Source organism: Monodon monoceros, unplaced genomic scaffold (genome assembly GCF_005190385.1).
Source record: "Monodon monoceros isolate NGI ecotype Baffin Bay Population unplaced genomic scaffold, NGI_Narwhal_1 Super_Scaffold_3, whole genome shotgun sequence".
In the NCBI taxonomy this organism is placed as follows: Eukaryota; Metazoa; Chordata; class Mammalia; order Artiodactyla; family Monodontidae; genus Monodon; species Monodon monoceros.
Genome location: NW_021703780.1, coordinates 101,157,448 through 101,179,485, shown reverse-complemented (window position 1 = coordinate 101,179,485; position 22,038 = coordinate 101,157,448). Strand labels below are relative to the sequence as shown.

Sequence of the window (22,038 nt, the reverse complement as noted above, 5' to 3'; positions counted from 1 at the left end):
AGCAGCCCTGGGACGGCTACTTCCAGACTCCTTGAAAGTTAGAGAAATGAAGTGTCTGAGCTGCTGTTATTTGGGATTTTCCGTAACAAGCAGCCAAACGTAATCGTAAGTGATACAGACACCATGGAGGACAAGTGAGCAACGGACAGGAGCGCTTTAGAAGCCTGTGGAGGGTGGACTGGACAGGGCCACCCATGAGGGAGGAAGGACAGTTAGTGGGTGATGCATTTGTCCTGGCAGTGGACGCTGTGCCCAAACAAGGGCGGTGATGGCGGGGGATGGGCCAGAAGACATGGAGGAGGTCAGTGTTGGATGTGGATGTGTTGACCACAACAGAGCAGTGAGATGGGCTCAAATTTCTGAGTCTGGGAATTAGGGAAGTGATGATTCTGTTAAACACAGTAGGAAACGAGGCAAGGAGAATGTTTGTGAAGCAAGGGGACAAACTTGATTTTCCCTTCTTGCTCATATACTAATTTTCTGAGTCCTTTTAGACCCACACTAATTTCCAGTGGGCTTACTAATAAAGAATTGCTTTTTTTTTTTGCTCTCTTGCGGTACGCGGGCCTCACTGTTGTGGCCTCTCCCATTGCGGAGCACAGGCTCCGGATGCGCAGGCTCAGCGGCCATGGCTCACGGGCCCAGCTGCTCTGCGGCATGCGGGATCCTCCCGGACCGGGGCACAAACCCGTGTCCCCTGCATCGGCAGGTGGACTCACAACCACTGCGCCACCAGGGAAGCCCTAAAGAATTGCTTTTAACAAAACTCAGGGGAGTGATTTGTGGACACAAAGGCGATCATCAACTACCGACTGACGGACCCGCCCCCCCCCCCCCCCCGCCCCTTTAGGAAGCACCGGCATGCTGTGCTTTACACACTTTTGCTCACTGAGTTCTCAGCCCTGCGACACAGTTCAGGAGATCACGACTCGGGTTAAGCTACCTGCCCGCAGTGCCAGGGCTCATCAGACACCTGGGTCTGAAGCCGGGCCTTCCGACTCCGAAGCCTGAACTCGGAATCTCGACAAGAGTGCTCTTCAAAGCAGCCTGGGCTGAGCACGAAGATGCAGGCCTGCCTCGCACATGGAAGGCGTCCCCCTGACGGACCAGCCCGGATCTGCCACACTGGAGCTAAGCGCACCCAGCAGACCCTTTCTCGCTCCAGAGCACCTGTCTTTCAAGCCCCTTGTGTCACAGCTAAGTCCCTCTTGCACATCAGAACACAGACACACCGCCTCTTGTCTTTGGCCACTTCCCGCAGCAGCCCTGACCTCCTCGGGGGAGGAAGCCGGGCTTGGAAAGGAGACAGGAAAGACACAGCAGCTATCACGGCCCCAGGCCTGACCTCCGGGCCCGTTCCCGTCCTGCCCCGACCCTGGTCACTCAGGATGGCGGAGGGACACCGGACCCTGGGCGCCGGGCGTCCCTCTAACCCTGCGACTCCCAGCAGTGCTGCCGTCATTCACCCGGCAAACACTGCCGAGCAGCCCCCGGCGCCCTTTGCTAGAAGCCCGAGCATGAAGGCAGGCGGCTCACCTGCTTTCTCAGAGGTAACGGGCAGAGAAGGGGCAGCGCACATACAGGAGGCTCAGCCCGGCGCCTCAGGGCTCCGCTCCCCTGGGGCCGGGGGCCTGCGGAGCCCAGCCCCTCCCCTGAAGGGAGCCGGCCAAGCGTCCCTGCAGGCGGTGCTGGGAGCAGAGAGGACACGTGGGACCCACTGGTCTGCGGAAGCCGTGAGGCCTGGAAGGTGCTCAGAGCAGCCCCTGTGCACCTGGCAGTCAGCAGAGCGCCCGGTGGCTCTGGGCTGCCCCAGGCCGCAGCCCGCAACTGTCGCCCAGTTCCCGGGAAATGAGAGAATTTGGGTAATAAAATAAAGTCTAACCTGTTTTTTTCCTTTGTGCTTAGTCTACTTTCACTCGCTCACAGGACGCCACGTGCAGAGCCCTCACACTGGGCACCTCAGGTGAGCGCTCCTCCTGGGAAATGGCCGCCGGCAGAGACGCCGTGGGAGCACAGATCCCGCGATCTGCGCCAGCCCCGCGAGAACTGCAGGAACCTATAAAGCAGCGCCGCAGCGGCCTTTCAGGGAGAGCGTGTCCCGGGTAGGCAACCGACCCCTTCCATTGTTAGGTCAAAGGATAAAGCTTTCCTTTGCTTCTGAACTGAACTCGCTCTCATTTTGCCGGCTCCCATGACTCGGGGCAGGAGGGCCCTTGCCGGGGACCAACTCGAAAAGGTCGATAACACTGACAGCGCACGGGCTTCTGGGCTGGCATCAGTTGGCAGCGACACCATCCTGCAGAAAACCACAGGCCCCAAGCACAAGGAGGCGGCTGCGGGGAAGGGTGGGAACATTCTAGAAGGTCCAGGAGCTGTTCCTGCAGGCCAAGTCAGCCTGGATCCAAAGATGCCTGCACACAGCCCTCTTTCAACCCACCTGAGAACGTGGGCCTTTCAGGTTTCAAGTATCATTTGCCAAACACTGTGAGTCAAAATACAGTCCATCTTCAGAAACACGGCAATACACACCAAGAACTTTAAAAACGTTTACTGCTTTTGACCCACCCGGAAATTCGCACTTTTGGAATTCTATCCCAAGTAAATAACAGGATATGTAGGCAACATTTTGGTCATGAAGATATTCATCCCAGTGTGATTTATAATAGGAAAAAAACAGTAAACAATCTAAACCCCTAACTTCAGGGAAATCGTCACAGAACACCGTGGTGCCTCCCTGGATGTACCTCCCATGAATATATTAGAATGAGGTTTAGGGAAAAAAATAGGAAAACAATACATAATAATACCTAGAATACTTATTTAAATATTAAAATATTTCAGAATCAAAAATGATTTGATATAAAAGCAATATACAAAATGATACGTGGTCACAGTTATATTACAAGTAGGTAAGGAAAAAAAGACAAAGGAAACCGACCAACACTCTCTCCAGATAGGAGATTACGGAGCTTTTACAGCACTTGTCTGTACATTTACGTATCTTCTAATGTTCTGTAATGCCCTGAGTTATTTTCTAATCAGAAGGAGGGAATCGCCCCCATCTTCCTACCAGCGAGAAAACATCGCTGCGCCCTCTCCTGCCTCCTTGCTGGTGAGACCTAAAGCCTGGCTACACCTGACGTCCTCCGGCCTTGCTCTGCGCCCAGCAGCCACTGTGGCTGAGAAGAGGCTTCAAGACCATGAGCTGGCGCAGGCTTTCGGGTGCACTCCCGCTCTCCTAGGCGGGGCTGTCTTGAGGAGATGCAGGCTGGAAACCTGAACACAGATGCCAGGCCTCTTTGGAAAAATCCAAAGGCTGAATTTGGGATTCAGTTTGCCATGGGGCCCCCCACCCCGCACTGCATACCCAGCTTCCTTCACTCAATTATGGTACTCCCCTGACCCCAGAAAGCATTTGCACTTGTGAGCCCCACAGGAAGACTTGAAACTCCTAAGTTATGGACATCCATTTTTCCTGCTTTATGAAGGAAGACAATGCAATAGGAAAGAATGAAGTTTATGAGCAGAAACATGCAATGGTGAGGAACAGTGGCTCTTGGCCTCTGGTTCTAGTTGTCCCAAGGCCCAGCAGCATCTCCATCCGTCCTGCAGTTCAATTGCTCAACCAAATCTTGCATTTCATGAGCTTAATTGCGAACTGGGCCTTAATCTGCCACCTTAACTGCTACCCTCAACCCCTACCGGTGATACTGTTTTTAACTGCTGTCTTAGTCGATGTTCATTGACTGTTCTGTTGGTCATGTCCGCCATCTAGCTTCTTTGTCCATCCAAGCTGAACCCCGAGAAGACGCATACAAGTTGGCCCCGGGTTCATCAGAAGAGATTTGGAAGTATAGGTCACTCCTGAAGAAACACTTCATCTCTCCCTCAACATGGAAGAATATTTTCTAGTAAGTATATGTCTAGACCAACAGGATTTAACTGTCATGTTGTAAAAAACAAAATTATGTACGTGACTAGATTACAGTAAAGTGCAGTGAGTAATCTGTTAGTAATGATTTGCTTTTATATAAATCAGATTGAACCCATTTGGACTTCAAATGTGGTTTCTTAGGAAGGAATGAAGGTCTTACAGAGAGGACAAAGAAGGTAACTGCACACAACTCGAAGGACTGTTTGCAATGTAACTGCTACCAATAATAGACATCCCAGCAGAATGTTCTAGAGTCCAGAGTTTAGCCCATGACCAATAACACACTTTGTTATTATTGGGATAATGGGAATCTAAGTGTATATAAAATACACCTCATGATCCCCTTCAAGAAAGACTATCTACTGCACCAAACTGAGCCCCTTTTGTAGGTCTCATGCTCACCAATACTAGCAATTGTCATATACTTCCTGTTTGCTTTGGGTTTAGTTTGCTCTCTTTTCTTTTCCTCTAGGTAAACTCAATTGATCCTGAAGGTCTGATTCTTTCCCCTGCCTAGTGAAATCTGCTGTTGAGCCCTCTAGTGAATTTTCCACTCATTATATTTTTTTACTCCCAAATTCCTATGTTTATAGTTTATCTTTATTGATATTCTCTATTTGGTGAGACAGTGTTCTCACACTGTAATTCTCTAGACATGCTTTGCTTTAACTCTGTGCTTATTTAAAACAGCTGACTTAAAGTCTCTGTCTAGTAAGTCCAACATCTGCACATCCTTAGGAACAGTTTCTATGGATTGCTTTTGTTTCCTGTGTATGGACCATATTCTCTTTTCTTTTTCTTTTTTAGCATGTTTCATAATATTTTGTTGAAAACTGGGTATTCTAAGCCATATAATGTAACAACTCTGGAAATCAGATTCTCTCCCCTCCCCAAGGTTTCCTTTTATTTTTGTTGCTGTTCGTTTCATGATTTATCTGAACTGATTCTGTAAAGGCACATGTGACCACTGAAGTCTCTGCAGAGATGGTTTAGTGGTCAGCTAGTGATTAGACAGGCATTCCCTAAGCCCCCGGGCCCAGCAAGTCTCCCAGTGTGTGCTGAGGGGCCCAGCACTGGACAACTCTGCCTAAGCCTTCACTTCCTGCTGTGGGGAGCCTGGAGGTTGGCCCGATGAGAGCTCAGGGCCTTCACAGGGCTTTCCCGAGCATGTCACAGCCTTAGGCACGTGACTCCTCTACCTGTGCGTGTGGCCTTCTAGAAGAGCAGGATGTTTTGGGGCTTCTCAAAGCTGCCCTGGATGCCCATTCCCCAGTTTTTCCCTTTCAGCTTTTTGGCTAGCCTGTTGTTTGTCCTAAGCATTGTTCACTGCCTCAGGCAGCTGTGAAGTTAAACAGCTGCCTCTCCATGTTTCTGAGAAGTGCCCTGGGGAGAAGACTTTTTGCACTGGATCAACTCTGAGCTCCAAGTCAGGTCAAATAAAGACAGCTTTGCAAGTGGGGTCTTCCCGAGAACCTCCAGGCAAGTCAAACAGTCTGAGACTTTTATATATTCAATATTTCTATTATAAGTCACAAAAATCACTTCTTGAATTTGCTACTGTATTCACCCTCAATCCATGGAGCTTCACAAACCAGTTAGCCAAATCTCAGGATTCAACTGAAAAGTTCATTCATTTTTCCATCAAAACCGTTTTTGTATTATTGATTAGACAATCCACAATAGTTTTTCTCTTGGAATTGATACTTCATTTTGTTTCAGTGTACCTATTTTCTTTTCATATCTGTATCTTCCGTTTCAAAGTTTCCTTTACTTGTTTATGTTATGCAAACATAAACAAATATTGTGTCTCTCCAAAATTCACATTAAAGCCTTACCCCCCTACCCCCACAATGTGATGATTTTAGGAGGTAGGGCCTTTGGGAGGTAATTAGGGTTAGATGAGGTTATAAGGGTGGAAGTCATGAGGATTTAGAGCCCTTGTAAGAGTCCCAAGAGAGCTTGCTTCCTCTGCTCTGCTGTCTGCCACGAGGGAGGGGTCGGCAGTCTGCAACGTGCAAGAGGGTTCTCACCACAACCCAGGCGTGCTGGCGCCCTGACCTCCCAGCCTCCAGAACTATGAGAAATAAATTTCTGTTGTTTAGAAGTCACCCAGTCTGTGGTGTTCTGTTATAGAAGCCTAACCAGACTACAGTAATTTACAAGTATTGTTCAATCATTATATTACGATTGAACATTACGTTACAGATAATGTTCAATCATTGCAGAGTCCACTGAAATAATGTCAGCTCTAATAATTATGACATTTTCCTCATAAAGCTAAAATATTGATATTTCCATTAAAACATCTTTTGTTAAAGCCAACAAACACTCTTAAAGTTATATTCTTCGATGGCTAACTCTGCACTTCAGCTTCTATCACAGTGAACACACAGAACTTACTGATTTCCAAACTGCTTCTGCTGCTCTCGCACTTCAAGCTGTCCATCAAGGTGCAATTTCCAGTACTTAATTTGCAGTTCTTTCTGATATTTATTTGATGCATGGTAAGAAATACAATTTATTGAGAAAAACATGAGAATTACTTAACTTAAATCTTGTATTGCTTTATCCAAAATTAAATGTGATCACTTAGTGACAAATTAAAATATCCAAATTTTTTTCTAAACTTTTGGCTGAAACTCCAGACTCTTCCTACCATTATTACACTGGCACTTTTTGTACAAAATCCAATGACCTTTTCAAAGTTGTAAAATATTGCAATGACATTTTTACAAAAGTATCTTTCCATTGTATATATATATTTTCCCCACCAACAAAGCTCAATACACTGTATTAAATGCAGCTCCCAGTGTCATAAGATCAACAAAAACCATTATCTTCAAAATAGTGAAATTTGTATTTTAAGCAAATTATTAAAACACTTTTATGTGAAGCAAATGAAACTTCCTTGAAGATGATTTAAAATGCACTGCTTTGTTTTCCAAAAAGTTTTCTCATTAGATACACCTGTTTTGTAACAAGTTAGTCCATAGTACCCACCCCCATACCAATACAATTCCTTTAGAAGTTCTATTAAATATTTTCATGGAAATGCTCAATTATACAGTGCTAAAAATTTCGACAGTTCCTCTGTATCTTTTTGACTGCTTTATCCTCACTATGATGACATTTTGGGAGTTTTAAGTTTCCAAATGTTTAATATATGAAACTGATTATATTTTAAATTTCTTCCTCATTAATGACCACAAATTTTTTTTTCACTTGAACCATACGTTTTAACAGCATCCTGATGAAATATACATGTTTAGCACTTCGCTCTTTTGTTTTTTTTTTTTTTGCGGTACGCGGGCCTCTCACTGCTGTGGCCTCTCCCGTTGCGGAGCACAGGCTCCGGACGCGCAGGCTCAGCGGCCATGGCTCACGGGCCCAGCCGCTCCGCGGCCTGTGGGATCTTCCTGGACCGGGGCACGAACCCGCGTCCCCCGCATCGGCAGGCGGACTCTCAACCCCCGCGCCACCAGGGAAGCCCAGCACTTTGATCTTTTAACACATAACTTTTGAGCACTATTTGCAGCCAAAAATTTGTCATTAGCACTAACACAAATTCCTGGTTGAAAAAAATCGTCATTTTCCACTCCAGAAATACAGATTTTATGTAATAAAATGTATTTAACACAAGTTTTATTCTGTGCAGATTCTTGCACAGTATCAAAACAAGTTCCAGGCTGGGACTGACTACTACTGTAATTCCTTCTTTGTTTTGCAGATTAACAAGACTCACATTTATTATATACGAAACTATTAAAAATTTATCCAGATTTTGTTGCCTCTTCACTTTAGTATTTGTTCTTAATATTTATAATAAAATCTTAAGGGTATAAGTATAAATACACTGCACGCCTGCTACTGTAATTCAAAAGAATTACACTATGCTAACAAAGTTATTTTTAGTGATTCTCCTAAAGCAATTTGTTTTGTTAACACATGCAACTTAGCCACCGTCGCTTCAGTGACACAGGATGTTCCTCAGATGTGGCTACAACAGAAGGCCCTTTTTCTATGGTACTAACGTCCTGAGACTGTCAGTACAAACCCGAGTTTATATGAAAATTTACATTAGCTAATTGTGACTGTACAGTTACTGTGATACTATTTACCATGAAGCATTTCCATATTTTCACCATCAGTATCGTGCAGGGTGCGTATGGGCTAAACATCAGCTCTGATCTACCTGCTGAACTGAGTCCAAGGGCTGCCAGTTTCAGCTTCCGGTCAGAACTCCAGAAGAGATTAAGAACGGGTCCCGGATGGCAAGATGGGGCTGCATCTCAGAAGCAGCCCTGTGACAGTAGTCGTGCTTACTTTCTTTTTATGTGAGGAATGCATATCCAGCGATGCCACACCTGGGTCACTTCACTGAAGTTCCTGCCCGCCTCCTGCAGTCATTTGAATTTTCCACCCATAGGTTAGGTTTGCACAAAAGGACTTCCCGTCTTAGAAAAAATCCTGAGGCAAAAATTTACAAATCCTGGCTACCTGCTAGAAATGGGAGGGAAAGGAAAAACAGAAACAGCAATCCCTAAATTAATACTGCACAAAGCATCTGGCCACATCGGCATCTCCAACTCCGACTGGTACAGCTCCAGACTGCGCTCCACGAACCTCCCCTAACCCCAGGCAGCGGCGCCCACCTCCTCTAGATGCTGACAGCACGAGGTCTCTTCCCTTAGATTACCTATCACGTGCCACCCGTGATCACACGTGCCTCGGAAATAAACTTCAAAAGCCCCGTCTGGCACCCCTCGCCCCACCCACCGGCCCCAAGAACGTTAAGTCTTATCCCTCCCCTTCACACAGCCCCGGCTCCAGCCAAGCAGAAATCCTCTCCCCAGAGATCTCGGGCAGGCACAGCGCCTGCCGTGCTCGCAACAGTTCCTCCCCCGGGTCGTCTCCTCCGGGAGGCCTCCCTGGACTCTCCGGGCCTCCTGACCACGACCTCATCCCCTCCCCCTGTCGGCGGGGCCCGCGCCCCGACCGGCCCCAGGTTCGCTCAAGGACCCCACAAAGGGGTGTCCGTCGGCCCCGCCGCCGCGCACCTGCTGGGCGCCGGGCACCGAGGTGGCGCCGGGACAGGCCGGCCCCAAGGCGCTCACTGTCTACACCTGCGCAGCAAGTTACCGGTGCCGTGAAAGGAACTGGGTGAAGCCGGCGTCCCACTCAGCTTCCCCGCCCCGCGCTCGGCTCAGTCTGCGCAGGCGCATAACCCCGTCCCGGCGTGCCCCGCGCCCCTCCCGCCCCGCCCCGCCCCGCTTCTTCGGCCCTCCCTCCGACAGGCCGCGCGGCCCCGCTGCAGGCCGGGAGTTGTGGTCTAGGCGTGGGCGGCGCGCGCGGCTGAAGCGCGTGGCAGGAAGCGGAAGCGGAAGCGGAAGCGGCCGCCAGGGCGCTAGCACTGACGTGTCTCTCGGCGAGGCGCGGCGCTCCAGAGCGGGACGGGCGGCCTCGGAGCCGCGGTCGGAGCGTAGCGGAGCCGGAGCTGGAGCCCGACCCGGAGCCGAGCAGCCGCCGCCATGGCGAGTGAGTCCCTCGGGGAAGCCCGGGCGCGGCCGGCGCGGGCGGGACCTCGGTCCTCCGGCCGTGAAGCCCACCCGGCCCGCGCCCCTGCCCCACCTGGCCCCGCGGACGGCTTCCCGGGGCGGTGCGGCGTCCTCCAGCCCTAACTTTACTCTTGTCTCTTCCGCCCAAAGTCAAGTTTCTGGAAGTCATCAAGCCCTTCTGTGTCATCCTGCCCGAAATTCAGAAGCCGGAGCGGAAGGTGAGTCCGGGGAAGGCTTGGGGAAACTGCCTGCACCCCGTTAAAGTGGCCCCAACACGCCGAGTGGACGCCTCCTTCCCCCGAGAGTGGTCCGGGTGGCCTGCTTGGTGGGAGCCTCCACCGAGCCGCCGAGCTTCGATTGGAGCATCCTCCGTGGAAGTTACTCGGGCGGGCAGAGCCTCGGGTTTGCTCTGTCCCGAGGTGGATCCCGGCCTGAGTGAGTAACGCCTCGAGAGCCTCAGGTACTCAGGTTGGGCGCCCCTTCCCGCTGCAGCTCCCGCAGAAGCTGATCGTGGGCGGGTCCTTCTTCTAGGAGATGCTTTTTGGATCCAGCTGCTACCAGGAGCTAAGAGCAGTCACTTTACTCTGTACGGTCGAGTTTGTGCCTTTTCCGTGGGCCGTCACCTTGCTGAGAAAAAGGGCATTTTGTGACCCCTGCTTTTACAGCAGGTGCATTAAAACATGGAAGGGTAGAGGTGTAGAGCGGTGTTGAATCTTTATCAGAACTTCCGCAGCTGCACAGTTTCAGGCCGAGACAGTGTTGCCAGTGTAAGTAAGTCCATGAAACCATGAAGAAAAGTTTCATTGGGTTCTTACAGAGAATTAATAGGAATACGTTTCTGTCCTCGCGTTCTTTGCATCTGCCCCACGTACGTGCTGCCTTTGGCGGGCTAATATGCAAAGTTGTGTGTGTGTGTGTGCCCTCAGTGTGGTAGAAATGGCGGGGCTCTGGAGGCAGGTGCGCCTGGGCCCCACCCACCCTTCACACAGCCTCTTGATAGCGGTGTGACCTTGGCCTTGTAACTGAGTGTGGTGCATGAGGCAGTGGCAGTATGTGCAGGGTACAGCAGTGGCTCCAGGAGGGATTAACCCTGGAAGACGTGATGTCTGATGGCAGCCTTGAAGGAGGAATAGAAGTGTCCTTGAAGGAAGGGAAAGGAATTCTAGGGTAAGAAATATAGTGTGCGCTAAGGCAGAGAAAACCAGTTGAGGTCGGGGTGGGGGGGGTGTTAGATGTGCTTCACTGTTGATAGAATGGAAAGGATGGGTGGGGAGCAGTGGGAGCCCTAGGAGCCGGACAGATCAGAAAACTGCTCTGGGGTAGGGTAGAGGGTGAGAGCGGTGGAGGGGCTTCTGCCGTCGAGAGTGAACTATGGGACTGGCCTAGGAGATGGGGGTGGATGGCGGGCTGGTAAGAGGTAGAGTGACAAGACTTGGATAAACAGTTTTGGATGTTTTGCTGTTGAATTTGGCTGCATCCAGGAGAGGAGACTTGGTTATTTAAAAATGAGGAGTCTTGTAAAAATTGTCCACTCTTTTCCCATAAAGAGTCATTTCCATACAAGTTTGTTGTGTTACTGGTCAGCCTGACGTGGTGTTGCCCTCCTTGGCCTCCTGATTTCTTGGTGGGATCAGATGACCAGAGGACGAGTTCTGTGAATTCACCCCAACTTCACGTGGAGTATTTGCGCCTTTGTGTGCTTGTCTTGTTGAGGCCTGTCTACAGTGGTCAACACGGAGGCACTGCGGCCCCATGCTGACCAGAGAGCCAGGACTTCGACTCCATGCTCATTCAGATTGCAGCTTAAAAGAGTGTTTTTTAAGAACACGATTTTGTCCATTTAGTACCGTCGCTCACAAGGTATTTCCATGTCAAGATCCTTAGTCCACACAATAATTGCTGTGTGTTTTTTTAAGCCCTTTAAAGCCATTCTTGCTGTGCAGGCAGCAGGTGCTAGTGAAGACACTTAGGTTTTAGAGCAGAGGAGCCTTGGGCAGGCGGTCTCAACTTCCCTAATGATGCTTATTGGTCATCCGTAAGATGACTCTGAATAGTCACCTGCCCTAAAGTTAAACAGATGCTACTAGTAGTTAGTGAGTAGGTTGAACACGCAGCTCTCTTTCACTCTTCTAGTGTTTATTACATTCTTTTACCCTAAATCCATGGAGAATACACAAAGAAACAATCACAGATTGCAAATTAGTTGACTCCAGAATAACAAGATTTTGTCAGTTACAAAACCTTTTCAAATGAGAAGTCATCGCTCATGTGTTGTAAAGGGGGGTGTGATTTGGGAATCCCTTTCTATTGCAACATTCTTTGATCTCGGGTCTGATTCTAAACTGTTCATGCTGATGGTTAAGAGCACAGGCTTTGGAGTCAAACCCATTACAGCTGTGGGATTTGGGACAAATTACTTAGCTTTTCTAAGATTCCGTTTTCTTGTTGGAAAATAATAAGATAATGTTCCGTGGTGTGAGGATTAAATGAGATGATGCACATGAAGGTCTTTGCATCTGTGCCTTGTGCGTAGAAAGCACGCAATACATGTACTTACGCTTGGTGCATGGTTTGGAGTGTTGAGGGCTCCTCTGGTGAGCAGAGAAAGGGGTCTGATCAGAGGCTGTTTCTGTTAATTTACTTATGAAGATACCTTGTTGCCTTAATTGGCTCTGTTCTTCTGTAGATTCAGTTTAAGGAGAAAGTGCTGTGGACCGCCATCACCCTCTTTATCTTCTTGGTGTGCTGCCAGGTGAGCGCGCGTTTGGTGTTCCAGTGTCGGGGTGGGGGCGTGAGGGGCCGGAGACAAGTGTGCGGGCTGCTCTCTGCTTGTTTCCAGATCCCTCTGTTTGGAATCATGTCTTCAGACTCAGCCGACCCTTTCTATTGGATGAGAGTGATCCTCGCCTCTAACAGAGGTAGGACTGGCCCTCTGCATCCCCTGTACGGTGCGGGCTTCACTGGCCTCCTTCAGTTAAAGTACAGGCCTTGGCTTTACAAAGGGTTCAGAGCGTGCTGTGCTGAAACACAGCCCTAGTAAATGCCAGCTTCAGCACCCAGGCACGTCGTCCTATTCAGAATTGCTCTGAATGCAGTACAAAACCTGTAACAGCAAGATAAGTCTACATCATAGAGAATTTCTTAAAACATGGAAAAACCAGAATGCTTTTTAAACAGCTGAAATGATGACATTTCTACCTATCTGTCTCCTGTTTTGATAACGTCCTTTAGAATATGTAATTTGTTTCTCAGCTGCGTCTTTTCCATATCTACAGGTTACATATACCTGTCCAAAAAAAATAAATATATAACAGTGTATTGTATACTCCAACCAGTTACCTACTTGGGGTGAGGCGGGATTTTGAATGCTTATGCTGATAACTGCTTTTGATTAACTCATTTTTAAAATACGTTTCAAATTAAGTTCCAAATCAGTTGGAAGTATAGCCCATTTTAGCATAATGGAAATAGAGGTTTATTCACAGCTACATAGAATTGTACTGGCCTCCTTTCCAGACTCTGGAAATTATTTGAGTGTTATCCTTTTTTATTAACTGATGAAGAGACGAACCTTTCTTATCTCTACAACCAGCATGAATCTGTTTACGGCGAATTTAAATGCAGCGATCAGTTTAAATGCCATGTGATTCCCTAAACAGAATAAGATGTGAATTGAATTACCCTCTGATTGCTGATACTGGGGGGTTATTCTCTGGATTAAATACTGCTGGCAAACTGAAACACACTGGGTTTGTATCAGGGGCACACGGTCCAGTTTCGCTCATTCATTTTCTTAATAATGTCTTGCTTCTCCATGCTAACTTCGGTTGTACTTTGCCTCCCCCTTTCCTTAAGGCACATTGATGGAGCTGGGTATCTCTCCCATTGTCACCTCCGGCCTCATCATGCAGCTCTTGGCTGGCGCCAAAATAATTGAAGTTGGTGATACCCCAAAAGACCGAGCCCTCTTCAACGGAGCCCAAAAGCGTAAGTGAGATTTTGAATGATGTTCAGATGTCTGTAGTTGAGAATTTGAATTTGCTGCAAAGTTTGGGGCATCAGAAGTCCTTTTGGTTTTCGGGGGAGGGGGTTGTTGTAACCTCCGTGGCCCGCCAGCCCTGCCTGGCCTGGCTCCGTGGCCTGTGTTAGCCAGAGAGCATTTGGGGCCGCTGGACAAGGCAGGGGACGGGTGTCGTGCCCCGAGGCTGCGTGGTCCAGGGAGGTGGCCTTCCGCCACCACAGTTTCCTTAGCACTTAGAAGGAGATAATGTCTCCTTCAGAGCTGTTGGAAGAATTCATTTGAATAATGTGTGTAAAACATCATTGAATGCCTGGCATGTAGTAGTTACCTGGCAAGGGTTGTATTTCTTTTTTCTGGGAGTTTAAAAGGATTCACCTTAGGGGAAGGATGGTCCTCTCAACTTAGCTCTGCCAATTACCAGCTCTGTGACTTAGGGGCAAAGTTAGATGACAGTTCTTACGTCCCAGTTTCTTCATCTATAAAAATGGGGATAATAATGATACTTGCACCGTAGTAAATAATAAGCGGCACTGGTAACAATGACCAGTCATCAGAATTCACCAAGTTCAGCCTGACTGTGAACTGACATATATTAATTAGGAAGTGATATTTGCAGTTTCCTACCCAGTCATATTTTCTTCCATACCAGCATGTTTTACACATCTTAAGTTAGTAGGTTAAAGAGTTGAGTAAGAAAGAGTAATCTAATTTAAACTTGTCAGTTTCAGACACAAATCAGGATTTTTAAATATATATATGTGTTATTTGTCAGAAGTAAAAATCAGCTGTTTCCTTTTTGGTCTTGGACAATTTTTTTAGCTTTTCTCTGCTGTTTTTTCTGCCTTAAGAATTCAGTCTTATTGAGCACTTCTTAAGAAGTCAAATAGGGACTATATTTGACAGGCACTTTGGAGTAAAATTTTATTTTTTTGGCAAACTGAGCAGAAAAGCCGAAATTGAAGCCCAGTCCCATACTAAGAGATCCATCTAGCATCGTGGACTCGGTAAAAATGAGTCGATTCCATTGTGCATCACAATGAAGTGCAGTGAATGATACAGGATACAAGACCATCTACTAAGAAGAGAACCTCCCTTAGGAGAGCTTTGTGGCAGGAGAAGTGGGCTAAGTGATTTGGTGGCACTGTGAGTTCTTTCCTTAATTAACACGTTAAACAAAGCTGGGAAGGGATTACTTTATCCCAGTTAGTGTTCTGTGCCCTGGACTCAGACCTGAAGCACAAGCCTGTCGGGTGGCCTGGGCAAGTGGTTCTCCCAGAACCCGAGCTACCTGATGACCTGAGCATGGGGGCTGCAGGATGGGGTGCCTCTGAGTGTTGTCTTCAACAGCTGTCATAAGAAGCAGGTCTGTCATGCTTCAACTTTTTCCCTCCTCCCATCACCGAAGGGAAGTGAATTTAGGAGGAGGTGGAATTAAAGAGCTCACGCGCTTTTGTTGCAGACGTTTCAGTTATTGTGTATTATCGTCACTCTGACCGTGCGGTGGTTGAGTGTTTCCTGGACGAGCCCCTTGGAGGCAGGGTCAGCCATCTTCACCTTTGTTCTCCCAGTGCCCGGCACGGAGCTGGTGCCTGGGAAGTGTTTCCGCTACGACCGTGTGGTGGCCCAGCCTGAGAACAGTTTTCTTCTCATTTCTAGTGTTTGGCATGATCATTACCATCGGCCAGTCCATCGTGTATGTGATGACAGGGATGTACGGAGACCCTTCTGAAATGGGTGCTGGGATCTGCCTGTTGATCACCATACAGGTAAGGTTAGGCCGGCACCCCCTTCTGAGGCGCCCTCACACCCACACTTGCCAAACAACAGATCTGAATCGAGCGTAACAGGAACTCTTCCTGAGAAGAAGCCCGAGCCCTGTGTTTGCCCTTCTGAATTCACAGAGGAGCCTCCACCAGCCAGTGTCCCCTCAGCCTTCAGGGCCCTCGGCAGAGAAGCCAGTTCCTGAGGAGGGACAGCACCACGCCGTGGGGATCAGCAGTGCGTCTCTGCGTTTCCTTACCTCTGTTTTTTAACATTCACAGCTCTTTGTTGCTGGCCTAATTGTCCTGCTTTTGGATGAACTTCTGCAAAAGGGGTACGGCCTGGGCTCTGGGATCTCCCTCTTCATTGCCACAAACATCTGCGAGACCATCGTGTGGAAGGCGTTCAGCCCCACCACTGTCAACACCGGCCGAGGTGAGACGCTGGGGACAGGGTCCCATCGGTACATCTCTTCTGATTTTTCTCCGTGCATCTGTAAAGTGTTTTAAAACACAGGTTTATGCTCATGATGATACGTAACTTGCACTTTTCACCTTAAGAGTATGTCGTAGACGTTCGCCCTGCCAGAGGACGTTATCCTGCCTCACTTTTCTGAGCTCAGCGTGGATTTCACTGCAAAGATGAAGCAGGTTCTTTCAACACGCCTTCCTCTGGTGGACGTCTAGGTTGTTTCCAGCCTTTGCTGTTATTACAGCAGTGAGATGGTGAACATCCTCATATGTTCATCTTTACATGTTTTGACAGTTGCTCTCAGTGAATAAGTTTCTAAAAATGAAATCACTGAACCAAAACACTTGGTCACGCAAAGGGCAACTTTGTAAAAGAGGCAGGAACTTCGGTGCTCATGAGCCGGGTTCAGATGCTGGCTGTGCCCTTGGTTGCCAGGATTCAATGAGAAATAACATGAAATTGTGTGATGCCTGGCTCACAGAAGATGCTTGGCGAATGTGAGTATTCTATCTTAATGCCCACAAAGAGTGCCAAGGAAATCTTGTTACAGAGGATGTTCTTAATGAAAAGTTCTAAACATTCAGGGACGTATGACTTACCAGGAAAGGAAAATCAGCTTTTTTCATCACTAAATATGTTATTCACTCAAAAGAGTCCCGTGAGAAATAAATATTCACGCACATTTGACTTTTCTTTGAAGTGAATGCTGGAAACAGAGTCCCTGACCTGCAGAGACCACATAATCTCGTTAGTGAGACTAAAAATAGGTCCCCAGACCAAAGAAGGCCGTTCTTGCTCTTTTCCTTGGGCCTCTGTCGAGCTCGCTCTGCTTCCTGGCCGTGTTTTCCTGGCTCTGTTGCTGGCCTGCATCCCTGGCCACCCTCTTGTGGTAGGGCGTGAACTCCGCTAGAGATCGGCTGTGTGGTAGGCGCACGTGTTGTCCTTTCTGCTTGGCCGTCGATGTGAGGAGCAGAGAGCCCGAGCCCGCCTTGTCCGGGCAGCCAACACCCCAGAGCTCGGGGGCTGTGCCGCCCAGGAGTCCCCAGGGGCGTGGGTTAGGCAGCTCTGAGCCCCTCCGGCAGGACCCCTTCGGCTGGAGGTGAGCAGACCCTGCTGTTAGGACTTCGCAGTTGATTGTTCCACACGTCTGGTGGCCGTTGACTCACAAGCCAAAAAAATAAGATCGGTTAATTCAAAGAGGCAGAATAGCCTATTTCCGCAGGTTGAAATCTCTACAGAAGAAACAGACGGGGGCTGAGAGCCCTCACTGTGCCCCTGTGGTTATAGGAGCAGGCACTGTGAGTCACAGAACTAATTCCATCTCCTCTCGGTTTTGGCCACTAGGAAGCTTAGAGCTAAACTGAGTTGCTTGTTCCTTTACCTTCTCCTGTAACAGGAATGGAGTTTGAGGGCGCCATCATTGCACTGTTCCACCTGCTGGCCACACGCACAGACAAGGTCCGAGCCCTTCGCGAGGCGTTCTACCGCCAGAATCTCCCCAACCTCATGAATCTGATCGCCACCATCTTTGTCTTTGCTGTGGTCATCTACTTCCAGGTGCGTTCAGATCCAACCCTGGGGAGTTCTGACGTCTGCATTTAAGGTTCAGAAGGCCTTGGTGTGCGTGTCCCACGTCCACACCCCAGCGGTAGTGTGACCCATCGTATCGCACTGAAATGATGAAATGGCATTTGAAGGAGCAGGTTCCATGGCATCACGGGCACTTGGCTGAACTAACACAGTTGAGGCAGATATAACGTTTCTGAAACCATGTTCCTTTGGGTTGGGACTGTCAGCAAATAGAGAAGATTTTTTTTCAAGGTCTTATAGCTCAAGAGAAGTGAAAAGTAATCAAAGCCTAAGACCTCACTGCTGTCTTGCCCGAAGTTTGTAGGTGCTTTCAGGCAGTATCCTCATCCTCCTGAGACCTCTTACCTTTCACGTTGTGAGTCTGTGTGACTTGCTTCTGAATAAGAGACCTGAACTGCCCGTTGCTTTTCTGTAGTTGGATTGGTCTTTGTATTCTCTGATCAGCCGCTTTGTATCCTGACATTTATTGAAAAGAAAAGAAGGGAAAGCAGTTGAGAAAGCAGTTTAATGCTTGTGAAGAGGTATTTATACCACCACGTGCTGAGGCCCGAACACATCTGTTCCTTCAGCCAAGACTGTTAGTCCGATGCCTGGTGAATGACAGGCTAACTCTTCCCGGGCTTGGGGTCGGATCGTTAGGATTTTATTTTAAATCTTCTATTCTGAACTCTGTTCTAGGCACTGGGGGATTGTAAAAAGTACATAAAGGAAACCGTTTCTCTTCTCCAGGGGTTTCAGAGGGAGCGGTTATGTTCATGGGAAAGTAGAAGAGCCTAGGTTTTCTGTAATGACAAAGAACACCCTGAAGGTGGCCGTGCTGGCTGTGAGGCGAGGGCGTGGAGGCCCTGTCTGGCCTCGGACGGGGCACGGGGTCGGGGCACGGGGTCGGGGCACGGGGTCGGGGCACGGGGAGGGCGCTGGAGCGCCTGTTGGAACTTCCGGCGTATTCCCCGTAGATGTGGCTGTCACGTGGTGGGCTTTGTTTTTGACAGAAACAGTGTGCTGTGCTCAGGGGCATTTTAAGCCAGCCTCTCGGGACCCTTCTGTCGGTGTGCCCCCAAGTGCAGTGCTGGCTGGGGAGGGGGTGTGGGGCCCTGGGCACCGCCGCTCGGGGCAGCTCCCTGGGGGCATGCCTGGCACGTGGCTGGAGTGAGGCAGTGAGGGCGTTTGGCTCTGTTGGCTTCTCAGGGCTTCCGTGTGGACCTGCCCATCAAGTCGGCCCGCTACCGAGGCCAGTACAACACCTACCCCATCAAGCTCTTCTACACGTCCAACATCCCCATCATCCTGCAGTCCGCCCTCGTATCCAACCTCTACGTCATCTCCCAGATGCTGTCCGCCCGCTTCAGTGGCAACCTGCTGGTCAGCCTGCTGGGCACCTGGTCGGTAAGTACAGCGGCTTCAGAAGCCAGATGTTTCGCCCAGAGATGCTTCCGAATTGTGCCTATTACAAGCTCACGTGAAGGTTTCTTTTCCGTAAGAAGCCTGCACTGTGGGCACCTGGGCAAAGCTGTTCTTTCCCACCTGCTGAGAAGCGCCTTTGCCCTGCTGCTGAGGTGGGGAACGGCACTCACAGGCTCTCGCGAATCCTCCCAGGACACTTCTTCTGGCGGCCCAGCACGTGCCTATCCCGTTGGCGGCCTTTGCTATTACCTGTCTCCTCCTGAGTCTTTCGGCTCCGTCTTGGAAGACCCCGTCCATGCCGTCGTGTACATAGTGTTCATGCTGGGCTCCTGCGCCTTCTTCTCCAAGACGTGGATTGAAGTCTCGGGCTCCTCTGCCAAAGACGTGAGTGTGAGCGACAGCTTCTGGTGGGGGGCCGGCTGGGGACCGGCGTTTCCCTCCTGCAAGTGGCATCAGGGCTTTCGGCCTGCCCCCCCTCCTGGGATGGTGGCCTGTGAATGCACGCAGCGCGTTGTCCTCATTAGGGCCGGTTCCAGAGCGTTCGTGGCCGTGGACGGAGCCCAGGGTAAATGAATCCATGCTCGCCTGCGAAGCTGCAGCCAAACTAAAACTAGACTTTCTCATCTGACGTCTTGGTGGCAGTTTTAAAGCTACCTTCACCACTGTCGTCAGGGTGCTGGGGAGGGGAGTCTGTGGCTGGTGGCCCCGTGGACTGTGGGCCTGGCCCTCGGCTCCACGTCTGAACTTGACCGCTGCCCTTGATGGGCGCCACGCAGGTTGCAAAGCAGCTGAAGGAGCAGCAGATGGTGATGAGGGGCCACCGAGAGACGTCCATGGTCCACGAACTCAACCGGTGAGTGCTGGCCGGCTGACGCGTGCCCCGGGCCTCCCAGTATCGACGAGCTTGCTAAGGCTCATCGATGCTGGACAGAGCAAATCAGCGCACGCGGCACCTCTCCTCAGAGGCAGCCACACCGGGGGAGACAGCGTGTGTCCAGGCGGCCGCCCGCGTGGGACCTCGCCGTCCTCCTGCGGGCAGCGTCCCGCAGGCAGGTCCTGCGGGGGCCCTCCAGGAGGAGGCGGGCAGCGTCGGGCTTCTGCAGGGGTGTCCGAGTTCGGGTGAGCCTAGGGAGGCTGGCAGAGAGCGCAGGGAGGGCTCAGCATTCGGAAGGTCGGTGCTGGAGGCTGAGACCCACCGGTCGGGGCGGGGGGGGGGCGGGGCGGACATCGCGAGTCTGGGCAGAGGTGCTGGGGGCCAGGTGGGGCAGTAACCTGGGGACACAGGAGAGGCCACCGGCACTTGGTGACCCGCTGGGGGGAAGGTGGGGGTGAGGAGAGCACCGCAGTCTGCAGGCCTCTCCCCTCACAGTGGGGCTGCCTCTTGGGCAGCCGGGTTGGCCGTAGTGAGTGTCTTAGACTTTTAAGCCAACTTATTTCAACTCATTTCTTCCACCATTGCTGGATGAACGTGAATGGTTTCCTGTAGAAGTCTGTTTACAGGATCAGGTTTTGTAATCAGGACCAGGTCTGTCCTGGGGACCATAGCTCGCTCGCCTCAACCGCAAGTCAGTATGGCAAATGCCAGATCATTTTCTGATCCCTATCAGAGACGCTGGGCAATTTTGTTCATTCCCTTAAGAATTCTCTGAAGCTGAGAGAATTTATAGTGCTGTTCAGTAGAAATATAATGCAAGACGCATGTGAAATTTTAAGCATTCTGGTAGCCACGTTAAAAAAGTAAAAAGATACGCCTAAAACGAACAAAATGTTTCATGTCCATTATCTCTTAATAAAAAAGAAAGCAAAAAGCAGCAGGTGAAATTCATTTTAAGAATACATTGTATTTAACCCAATATATCCAGACTGTCGTTTCAAATTGACATAAGAAAAGTCATGATGAGATATTTTATGTTCCCGTCTTCAAAATCTCGTGTGATGTTTTCAACACCTGCTTTGGACTGGTCCCATTTCACTAGCCACATGTGACTCGTGTGGCCACTTACTGGACAGCAAGCCTTAGTCTAGACCATTAAGGTGTGAGTAGACGAGACTTTTTGGGGGCCGTGGAGTGACCCCTAAAGGAGTCCGGTTCCTAACTCAGAGGTAAGCAGGTCAACTGCCCGGCCCTTCCTGTAGCCTGGGGGAGGGAGGCCAGGCTGGAGGGATCTGCTGGCGGCATGTGGCTGACTCGTCTCCCTCCCCAGGTACATCCCCACGGCCGCGGCCTTCGGTGGGCTTTGCATCGGGGCCCTCTCCGTGCTGGCTGACTTCCTGGGTGCCATTGGGTCTGGAACCGGGATCCTGCTTGCGGTTACCATCATCTACCAGTACTTTGAAATCTTCGTCAAGGAGCAGAGTGAGGTCGGCAGCATGGGGGCCCTCCTGTTCTGAGCCGTGGCCCCTGGACCAGGCAGAGGCGGCGTGCTCCACGATGGCCAAGAAGGGAACAAGGAAGCCACGCTGTGGGCGCTGTCTCGGGGGTGCTGCTGTGGCCTGAGGACTTTGGTTTAATAACCTGTTTGAATTTCCCATTCTTTCATTCCACTTTCTAAAGTGCTAGAAATGTTTCAATTTGCAATTTTGCTTTTCATTCTGGCATTGGCAACAGAACTATAGAAGCGAGGTCTTACCCAGCTGACCGCCAGAAGTGACTGTCCCCCGTGTCCACGTCACTTTTGTGTTAACCTTTGCACCTCTCAGTGCTGTCGGCGACTGCAGTGGTCTCAGCTGCTCCCCCCCCCCCGAAGGGAATGTCTTGTTGGTTAGAAGCACCAACATTGTTGAAATATCTCCGTCTCGGGTGGCAGGAGGGCGAGCACCCGGGAGCAGGTCATGTGTTTTCCGGTGCGTGTGGGCTGCTCCCTGGCATGTCCCCTTCACAGTCAGGCGGGAACATCTGGCTTAAAACGGTTTCTCTGGAAGAGACAATTGTTTTCCCTTTTAAAAGTTGTTTTTTAGGACAGAGCAGCTTCCAAAAGAAAGGGACGAATTTTCCAGAAGACCCCTGGCCCATCTGTGCATCTTTCTGCCCGTGCCTGTTGGCTGGCCTGGCTGTGCCGTCCCTCTCTTCAGTGGTGGAGCCGGGCCACGATGCCGCAGCTTTGCATAGTCGAGCCTGGCCGAGCTAGTGGACATCGTGCGGAGGACCCTGAGGTGCTGGCTGTCCAGTTCCTCCCGCTGTCACTGAACTTGCTCTCCGTGGTGCGTCCCTTCCGCTGTGGCTGGCCTCAGACGCTACCTTCTAGGCTGAAGACTTTCCACTGGTATTTTTTTAGAACATTTTTACTGTGCTTAGGACCAAA

The 22,038-nt window shown here is 50.0% G+C and overlaps 1 protein-coding gene and 1 long non-coding RNA gene across 2 annotated transcripts; one reads left to right on the top strand and one right to left on the bottom strand.

Moving 5' to 3' along the window:
* Positions 1 to 6,439: 6,439 nt before the first annotated feature.
* LOC114906787 lies at positions 6,440 to 9,124 on the bottom strand. The gene is made up of 2 exons (XR_003796530.1): positions 8,992 to 9,124; positions 6,440 to 8,431 (listed from the first exon to the last, which is right to left on the bottom strand). It is a non-coding gene; the product is annotated as an uncharacterized LOC114906787 (long non-coding RNA).
* A 218-nt stretch (positions 9,125 to 9,342) lies between these two features.
* Positions 9,343 to 21,229, top strand: SEC61A1 (SEC61 translocon alpha 1 subunit). Its single transcript, XM_029242982.1, has 12 exons — positions 9,343 to 9,469; positions 9,640 to 9,707; positions 12,176 to 12,241; positions 12,329 to 12,407; positions 13,345 to 13,476; positions 15,167 to 15,276; positions 15,553 to 15,706; positions 17,139 to 17,299; positions 18,521 to 18,718; positions 18,929 to 19,120; positions 19,513 to 19,589; positions 20,941 to 21,229. Exons 1-12 carry the CDS (start codon positions 9,463 to 9,465, stop codon positions 21,125 to 21,127), a joined length of 1,431 nt encoding a protein of 476 aa, XP_029098815.1. The 5' UTR covers positions 9,343 to 9,462; the 3' UTR covers positions 21,128 to 21,229.
* The last annotated feature ends 809 nt before the right edge of the window (positions 21,230 to 22,038 follow it).